The following is a 9,781-nucleotide window of genomic DNA, read 5'->3' as shown; positions in this document are numbered from 1 at the left end:
GGAGAAAAGCTCATACCGACAAGCAGGTTGTCCAGTAAGCCTCGGTGAGTGTTAAGTGCCTGCTTAACCTCAGCTCAGCCCGAGCAAACTGCAGAGCTTCAAGTTAACGTGCATCCAGTGAAGACTCAATCACATAGAAGTTGGCGTCACGCCTGTGAATATGTGGTGAATACATTTGAGACAATGTGGTTATTTTAATGTTGCAATGGGCTTCATCTTGCGGTACAGTGCAACATTTGTTTTGGCATATAAAGTTAACACTGTTACACCCAGCTGCTTTTGTTTTCCTTCACAGATCAAGTGTCCATACAATGTGGTTGGAGGAAATAGACTATCAAAGTAATTTAATTGTTGCACGCTTGTAGACTTTTTTTTCTTTTTACTTTTTTGTGCTGTTCCCACCATCAAGTCCATGTGAATACAGTACCTAGGTGGATGTGTGCTTATCTCAAATTATTAAACACAACCTTTCGAATACACTCATAGAGACATTAAAGCTTGTCATTTGTAAACAACCGCAGATTCCAAGATCATCAGTACAAACAATTATATGTGAGTACAAGTTATTGAGATGTGTCACTACTTTGCCAAGGCCTGGAAGAAGCCCCGAACTGTCACCCTCAGTGACAGGAAACTGGTTAGGATGTTCAGGAATAATCCAAGAACCACCGAGGCTCAAGTCTACTGCGAACTGGAAACTGCAGAAACACCAGTGTCACTGTCCACAGTGAAGCATCACCATGGACTGAGAAGGTGCTTACCAAGAAAGAAGCCCCTGCTCCAAAATCTTCAAGCTCAACTTAAATTTGCAACTGCCCACATGGACAAACCAAATACCTTCAGAAGAAAGGTTTGATGGTTTAGATGGTCAGTGGACAAGATAAAGTTTAAGCTATTTGGTAAAGTTGTAAAGAGTAAAGTTGAGGCTCTCAAACCAAACAACACTGTACTTGTACCAGCGGTTACGGATGATGGTGGCAGCGTCATGCTTCGGGCTGTTTGTTGCCAGTGGTACCATCAAATTCTTCAACTTCACCTCAAATCAACAGCTAAATGGTTGAAACGTGGACAATATTGGATGTCTCAACAGGAAAAATCATATCAAACACATAACGGTTTTTGGAATGGATAAAGCTATAATAAATATAGGAAAATATGGATGAATATATAAAACAAATTGTGAGATAATTATTTTTAACTAAATTTAGTTTTATTTATATAGTGCAACATTGAAACAACAGTTGCCTCAAGGTGTTTATCTTCCACAGGACACAAATTATAGGTGCTCTGACACACCTGACCCATTGCATTACAACCAGTCACTAACACAGTAACCCTTATTTGGAATTTAATGTGGTGTAAATTCAGGTTTTAAACTGCAACTTGATTGTTTTCTTCTAATACATTATCACAGTATACACACCCAGTTTACGATAAAAGCTCTTCCTCGATGTAAAGTTTTATTGCACGTATAAGTAATTAAGGCTTACAGTGATGTACTCAAAGAAGTTAACCTGTTGGATCAGACTCAAGTCAAAGGGTTGCATTTTGGGATTCATTGGTAAAAACAAAACAAAACACAGCTTTATGGTACAACTGTAAAATAAAGAATAGCCTGTCAGACAGCTGTTTTGCATTCAGAAATAGTTGGAACATACATACGTCCTTTGTGACACAGTACAGTCTATATGAGTTGAAAATAGTTGTTATTATTTGGCCTGTAACTTGGTTAAAATAACAAGCCCTTCTTCTGCTCAATATTTGGATACAATAAAATGCTGTTTTAAATATAAATACAGTTTTTTCTTTCAGAGTTGGCTTTAGCTGCAGATTTCTTCATGTCCACTAGAGGGAGTTGTCATGTGAAGAACTGTGTATGCCTGAAATCCCAGGAAAAACAGGAAACTTCACTAGCTGCTTCCCCCTCTTTGGATAATGTGTGCGCAGCTTCATCCAGCAGTGTGTGAGTCTCAGTGTTGTGTGTTTACCCAGCTGAGTGTGTAGGAGCTGTGAGCATTTGCTACTGTCTGTTTAAGGACACTGTGACCCTCTCCTGCAGAGCTGTGAACCAGCTTGAGTCCACAAGCTTGAAGACCTTGAAGGACATTGAACCAATAGCGGAGCACTTCCTCATCCCTTCCGCCCACCTCAAACCCTGCCCACTGCAGGTGCACCTTGGCAACAAGATGGTGGACATTCTGTAGAGTTCCTGCCTCGATCCAATTCTGAAAAACGCGCCACTCGCCGCTTAGCAGGTCAGCATACAGGAAGTGAACCTAAAGAGAAAAAAGAACAGAGGAAAGTACGGCTCTGGTCTAGCACCTCCCCACCCTCCCAAGCATATACATAGGCAGCCTAAGTTAGCAAAACACCAGATACAGAACAAAGCAGGCTCAGCTCAGCTTTACTAAGAACAATTCCCAGCACCGTCTATATGTTTAATGGTAGTTTATTAGGATATATTCATGCTATGAGGGTGGCTGTGGCTCAGCAGATAGAACAGGTCTTCTGCCAATCCCTGCATCCCCTAGTCTGCATGTCAAACTGAACCCAGAGTTTCGCCCAATGCATCCGTTGGAGTGTGAACGTATATGTGAATGGGTGACCAGGCTTGTAATGAGAAAGTGCTCTGAATGTTCAAAGTATCAGTTCATTTACCATTTTACTGCTTTCCATAGTGGACCTGCTGCTTTGTAATCATACAATCATATACAGTCAAATATTGAAGATCAAATTATTAGAATTATTAGCTGCAGTTCTTGGAGAAATCGATTGCTGTTGAAAATACATCCTTACGAGCTAAAAAGTCACAAAATAGAACAATACTTAAAATGTTGAGTCTGTTGCCCTCCCCCTTTTGCATGCAGCAGAAATTAGTACTAGGAATTTTAGCCCACTCTTCTTTGAAGAATAGTTTTAATTCAGTCACATTGGAGGGGTTTGTAGTTCTTAAGATGCTGTTCTGGGTTCTTTTGTGACCTCCTGGATGAGTCGGTGATGCCATCTAGGGGTAATTTTGGTAGACCGGCCGATCCTAGGAAGGTTCACCACTGCTCCAAGTTTTCTCCATTTGTGAATAATGACTCTCATCATGGTTCACTGGAGACCCAAAACTTTAGAAATGGCTTTGATATGCGTCAATGACTTTGTTTCTCAGTTGCTTCCTTAGATTGTGAAGTGAACATGTCATGTTCAATTCACTTTGTTAGACAGGCTGTATTTAAGTGATTTCTTGATTCAACGGGTCTGACAGTAATCAGAACTGAGTGTGACGAGTAAAATTGAACTCAGCTTTCACAAAAAATCTGGTTAATCACAGTAGATTTAATTAACAGCACTGTCGGTCATAAATGTTGGAACAACTGAGCCACACAGGTTTAAAAGCTGGCAATGGCAGCCACTTGTGTAGTCTACGTCATGGGCTCTGCATACTTGAACCAAATTTGGATCAAACTGGAGGCAATCAGACACTGAAGCAGTCAGAATTGATTTGCTTGTCCAATCAGGGGGAAACAATACATGAAACCTCTAATTAAACACATGAGCAGTGTCCTGAGTTGTCCAAACATCTTGTGCACCACGTTTGGTTATTTTTGGATCAAATCTGAATAACAGAAAGTCAAAAGTGTTAACAAATGCAACAAATGTGCACGGTCTGTATCAATCTCCTCTGCGTCATCCACTGAATCCAGACAGCTGTGCTCGAATTTTCCTTGTCCATCAAACAGCGAGAAAGTTTAGCCCCCCCCCCCCCTAAAATTTAAACCACTCATTTGATCATTTCTCCACCTATGGTGGCGCTATTGCTTACATGAAGCTATTGTATATTTTAACTCCATGCTATGGCACTAAGTAGTTATAGATGAACGTATTGGGCTACTTGCTATTCTGTCACCATGCATATAATCAAACTCCAGGTATGCAGTTCCCTCTTGTGGCTGCAGGAAGCAATTGGGTGATTCATTCACTTAAACTGTTGCCATGGTAGCCAGAGATGGCGCAGAGCCCTGTTGCTATGGGAACATCTGAGTAAAAGAGCTTTTGGGGTGAAAAGACTCTAAGGTATGTTTGTTTGGCACTGTTTCTCTACATTTCAGTGTGTGTGCATGCGTGTCTTACTGTGTGATGTCCCAGAGCTGCCATGATGTCTGCCAGTGTCTGAGAAACACCACCCGGGTTTCCTCTCCTCTTGTGCGTGCGCTTCTTTGGAGCTCGCCACTCAAGCCACATCTTGTGCTGGCTGACCACGCCTCCATTGCCATGGTTACTAGCCAAACTGTTTCCAAGGTGACCACCAGATGCATTAGAGTTGCTGGGATCAAAACAGTGTATTTCACATCCCAGCCCCGACACAGTCTTCAGAAAGTCTGCATCTCCCCCATCCATGCTAGAGAGACAAAGACAGACATAAAAAGACAGGAAGGAAGGCAGGAGAGCGCAAAGGCCGTTTGAACATTATTGCATGCATGATTAAATATGCATTGCATTGTTTATTCCAACTGAACCGGTGATAAGAATGCATAGCAGCACGTGCATTGACATAAGGCTCAGACAAGTGGCACACCTGAAGGAATATGCGACACACGTTTTGTGTGTAGCTGGAAGGAGCCAGTCCTCAGCACACAGCAGCCAATGGGCTGGCGCTGCAGGGCTCTGTGCTGGCTGAGCCCGCCCTGGAGATAAAACCTTGGAGCAGTTCATCTGGGGACAGACAAGAGGAAAGAGTCACATAAGACGGGCTGGATGGAGGTCTGGAAACAGCGCGACACAGAATTAGCATTCAAATGAGAAGACGGGAAGCTAAGGAAGGAGAAGTTGTTCAGAAAAGTGGCCAGAATTGTGTAATTTGTGAGAACATTGCAGAGTCATGGCTTGAAATATCTTTGAATAAAACAGAATTGTTTAACGATAAACTCATAATTTGATAGCGGCTGTTTAAAAAGGCCACACGTGAGATGCTTTAATTTGTTGCACTGAATAATTAACGGGGACTGTTTCTGCTTTTTTCTTGTTTTCTGTCACATATGCTGCTCCTACTTTGTGCTCACATTAAGCACGGTGAAAGTTTCAAGTCATGCAGTCAGGGAAAGTTTAAGGTTTCAAACAGCTCTGTTGTAATGTCACCGACTGGCTATCCTTATACGGTCATCTCAAACACTGATGCCCCACCCATCTGCAATTCAAAACACTTTGTGAGGGGCAGCCAATCACAAGAAAGCTGGCTCTAAGTGAGACACAGAAGGTGAACTAACATGCTTCCCTGAGGTCTAGTATGAAAGAAATAAGAATTCATTTAAGTCTGAGAATAAAAACATGGAGCAATATCAAGCCGCTTTAAATAATACCAAACTAAATCAGCACACTAGGAGCAGTTTTTTAAATTCTTACATATATAACTTTCCTTCCCACTTCTCCAGCACTTGGTGTTGCGTAGGTTTTTACTCTTGTTTGGGAGTTTCCTGTCTGGAACAAAAAGTCCTTACTGGCTCCAGATATGGTAGATTTCTGCTGGCAGCATATTGACAGTGCCTGACTGATCATATTACTGCTATGTTAACCCCCCACACTCGACTGCAGTCAAAGAAGTGTAGTAGTTAAAAAAAGTGAAGTTGCTTTTTTTTTATTGATTTCTGTTAAGGCTTGGCAAGGTCTAACTCCTGGCTACATAAATGTGAAGCCCCCACTGAGCTGGAGTGCAGCCTTTAGGGAGTTCGTTATTTATTGGACCAGTGGTTTCCAACCTAAGGGCTGGGACCTCTCCAAGGGGTCAGAAGATAAATCTGGGGGGGGGGGGGGGGGGGGGGGGGGTGTCATGAGACCAGATTTATAAACAGACAGGAAAGATGAAGAAAACCGTCTGCAAATAAAAACCTGATTTTTCTTCCGTGACTTTCCTCGTGAAATATAGCAGACACTTTTTAAAGGGTCACAAGCCAAAAGTTTGTGCATTCGACATTCGATGTGTATTACTGCACATACAAGTCCTTTATAACTTCAAGTTGTATTCATCCTGTTATTTCTCATTGCTTATCTGTAATCTTGTGAAATGCGTGTTATGCTGTAGGCTTACTATAGTCTCATTGTTCTACAGTCCCATAAACGGTTTAAAAAATTACCAGACTTCAGGTTGTGTTACATAAAGTAAATGATGTTAGGGAGTTTTGAAATCACTCTCAAACATTTCAAACCCTCTGATTATTTTTGCTCTGTCAGTTTCGGATAACTTTGTGAAGGAAACATTTTTCACTGCAGCATTTTGGATGGTGCTCTGCGCAGCCTACCTGTGGCCTTGTGATATATGAGATGATTCGATTGAGCTCTGCTGTGAAGGATGGCTCGCCTGCTGCCCACAGCTGCACTTCCAATGCTCTGGGTCCCACCTGGGAACATGCATGACGTGTATATTTATATATACTCCAGTGCAAGGAATACCAACACATCCAAGAGAATTCTGAATGTGGTTAAATAATGTATAGGAATGGCAGTAAAGTGTGCGAGCGCCCAGGTAGGAGTGCAGAGAAGCTAGGTCACAGGTACTGACCTCCGTCCTGCTGGTATTTGCCTAAGGCGGTGTAACATACAAACACACGTTTGCACACACAACCCCACCATCAATCTCCACCCCACCTAACTCAGAATGAACCTTTTGGTCACCATGGCAACCTCTGTGGGGAGTGTGTGTGTGTGTGGGGGGGGGGGGGGTAGGTGATGATTCACTAGAATGAGTCAGAGTTTAGCCTTGGGCAGATAAAGAGACAGTGAGAGAAGAGCAGAGTGAAAGCAAGAGGGCGAGAGGAGTGAGAGGTGAAGAGGGGACAGATGCACCTACACACAAACACAGATGGAGGCTGTAGCACTCTGCAGCTGAAGGGCAAAGACAGAAAGACGGGAACAGCTGTCATCTCTCTCTGATGTGGGGTCAGCGCTGAGCTGCGCCCCCTGCCCTCACCTGTCCCATCATGCCTGTAATCATGCAGGGAGTCGTGCACAAACTGGCCCAGCATAATAAATGAACTGGATGAGGACGCCACAGCAGCAGCAGCAGGGTGGCAGTCCTGTTGAATCCCAGTGATCCCAGTATCTGTCTCCCACTTAGTTCATTTTTTAAATTATTTATAAACTTCATTCAGAAATTTAATATATTAAAAGTTAAAATTAAAAATCCAAGTCATCCCAAAACATTTACACGTGTACTATAATAAAACATTCCACGCATAAACTTATTTCCGTACTTCTTTACGAACCTGGCGCGAGTGCATCTCGTTCTCGTCCTCGTACGCTCGTGCCCCCTCCCCCCTCCTCTGCCCGTCGTCCACCTCTGCCTCCTCCTCAGCCACACCGGGTGTCCCCCGATGCCTTGAGCTCCGCTTCGGTTCAATGCTGATAACGGAAAAGGCGACCCCTCCGTCCCGCTCCTCTAACCCCATCCACACCCGCGCGACTCCAGGTAAAAGTGACCCGACGACGAGAAGCTGGAGCGCGAGGAGAAACGGTGGGATTAAGAGTAGTAGTACTCCCGAGCGGAGGGAGACACCGCAGCGGCCCCTCCACGGCGCACAGGTCCGCATACCTCCACTTCCGCGACGGCTCCGGCGAACATCTCCGGCGCGGTGCCCTGTGATTTAACTTTTTTTTTTTTTTTTTACCCTTTTTTTTCGGTTTTCCTGCAGGGCAGAGGAAAGTCCCAGCTGAGAACTCCCCTCCTCCACTTTCCTCCGCGACCTCCTCCTTCTCGTTATCCCCAGGGGAAAGTTGTTGATGACGAAGCGCATTCCTCGGTCAGCGGTGGCCTTATTGACACAGTGACCCCCGCTTTATTTAACTTATAACTAACTACGTTATAGTTAACAGGCATGTAGGATTAAAGAAAAACACCATTTCGTTTTTATATTGGGCAAACAGGCCATCTCTACCGTAAAAATAAATGCTTTATTTATCAAAAAAGATGACCAACTACTGATATTCTTCCACCACACTAGTGTGAGTCATATAAATTTATTATTAGGGTATTAAAAAATATTGAATGTGAATAAATAAAACTCCAGGCTGTCATATTTAAGATGCACAGTCACTGCCTGTGCTCTGTACTTTTATTGAAGTTTGGAAAGTTTATACTAGAACTCTAAATGCTCATTTTGCTCCACATTAATGTCCTAGGCTACTTGGCATCAGAAATCTTCATATTCTATACATCTATTTATTACAAACCATACTTATTGGTATGTTAACCCAGTTTTAAGTAATTTTAGGTTCTTTCTTGTATGCTGGAGTATAAATACAAAATGAACGGCATCTGAGTAAAATGATGCAATTATATAAATGTGTTTCCATGATATAGTTTAGGAGATTTTCATTAATAAACCCCTAAAGTGTCCACAAATATGCTAGATAATACAAATGGATGGCTTCTAGTGTTACCTCTCCTTAACTTGAGAAATTATTGTACCGATAATGACAGATTATTGTTATTCGATTTGCTTCTGGTGTGGGATGAATTTGGCTGCGATTTTCCCTAAATTAAACACACACACAAACGAAGCAGTTGCATGTAAATGAAATTGCAGTGTTTTATAGAAATGCCACACAAAAGAAAAGTCTGAAAGAGAGCTGTCGCTCTGCACCATCCCCCTCTCGGTCTGTCATGTAATGTTGTTGACAGTTCGTGCACCCATCCACCATACAGTGGAATGTCACAGCAAACACATTTCCTCCGGCCATGTCTGAATCTATTTAGTCAGTCTGTTGACAAACTGTACACAATATGCAGCCAGTAAACTTAGCCCATCTGCTTTCTTTCTCTCTAATTCTCTGTCTGGCATGCACATGCATATACACAAGCTGCAGATGTACAGTATTTGCCGTATAGTAGCAAGTTTCCCTGCGAGGGCATGAAATAGGCATGGGTTCCTTTCCTGTCAGCTCTCTCCCGTACCAGCACTCTTTGGTTGCTTGCTTTAAAACATTTCCTTATTTGGATGAATTGTGAAACTACAGTTTTGCGCTTTTTTTTTTTTTTTTTTTTTTTAATGGCTTTAAGAACCAATTCAACACCTTTTTCTGATTTCCTCAGTCTGGTTTCTTTCTTTTCCCTCCAACGTATCCTCCCCTGCTCTCTCCCCACCATCTATTCCTCTCCTCCCCTCCCTTTCACTCCCTGTCGAATTGTGTCCTTGAGTGAACTCGCTCGCTCGCACACTCGCTCACAGTCCCAGACAGCCTGGGCAAAGCCCAATACTCAGGGAGGCTCTAAAACACAGCCACACACAAACACACTCACACCTCCCCCCTTAATCCGGCAAAGAAGCTCAATGCTATAGACGAGATTACCAATGGCAAGAACAGAATGTGTATTTAAATATTTTGCACCTCAGATACATACATGATATGTAACAGACAGATATACAATTTATTTATTTTTTTTCATCACAAAAACCACCAAACAACACAAGACCACAGAAAAAAGAAGGGAGAGAGTGAAAGAAAGAATTAGGCCCCGCCAAGACTTTGGTGTCTGGGAAGCTTCACTCCTTTTGACCCCACAGGCACACACACGCACACGCCCATACACGCACATGTAGGCACATGTACACACAAAAACATGCATGTCACACGAACGCAGCCGCTCCGTCTCAAACTCACACACAGAAAACAAGAGTCTCTTTGGGGCCGTTGTGTAATTTCAATGTCTCTTTCCCTTGTAGTTAAAACAGCAAAACACAGGATGTTAAGTCTCCATGCTGCAGTATCCCCAACCCCCCACCCCTCCCTCCCACCCACCCCA

The 9,781-nt window shown here is 43.0% G+C and overlaps 1 protein-coding gene across 1 annotated transcript; it reads right to left on the bottom strand.

Annotated features, from left to right (window-relative positions):
- Positions 1 to 1,160: 1,160 nt before the first annotated feature.
- Positions 1,161 to 9,757, bottom strand: LOC146493359 (putative methyltransferase-like protein 24). Its single transcript, XM_085148643.1, has 5 exons — positions 7,245 to 9,757; positions 6,282 to 6,380; positions 4,565 to 4,701; positions 4,120 to 4,387; positions 1,161 to 2,276 (listed from the first exon to the last, which is right to left on the bottom strand). Exons 1-5 carry the CDS (start codon positions 7,566 to 7,568, stop codon positions 1,971 to 1,973), a joined length of 1,134 nt encoding a protein of 377 aa, XP_085004769.1. The 5' UTR covers positions 7,569 to 9,757; the 3' UTR covers positions 1,161 to 1,970.
- Between the last annotated feature and the right edge of the window lie 24 nt (positions 9,758 to 9,781).

Source organism: Neolamprologus multifasciatus, chromosome 22 (genome assembly GCF_963576455.1).
Source record: "Neolamprologus multifasciatus chromosome 22, fNeoMul1.2, whole genome shotgun sequence".
NCBI lineage: Eukaryota > Metazoa > Chordata > Actinopteri > Cichliformes > Cichlidae > Neolamprologus > Neolamprologus multifasciatus.
The sequence above is the reverse complement of the archived record's forward strand: the minus strand, read 5'-3'. Positions and strand labels throughout refer to the sequence as shown.

Excerpts from the sequence above, each read along its gene's own strand:
- LOC146493359 (XM_085148643.1), bottom strand. The coding sequence starts at position 7,568 with ATGCGGACCTGTGCGCCGTGGAGGGGCCGCTGCGGTGTCTCCCTCCGC. Across the intron at positions 4,702-6,281 it reads CATATATCACAAGGCCACAG|ATGAACTGCTCCAAGGTTTT; the intron begins GTAGGCTGCGCA and ends GTCTGTCCCCAG. Across the intron at positions 2,277-4,119 it reads CAGCTCTGGGACATCACACA|GTTCACTTCCTGTATGCTGA; the intron begins GTAAGACACGCA and ends TTTTCTCTTTAG.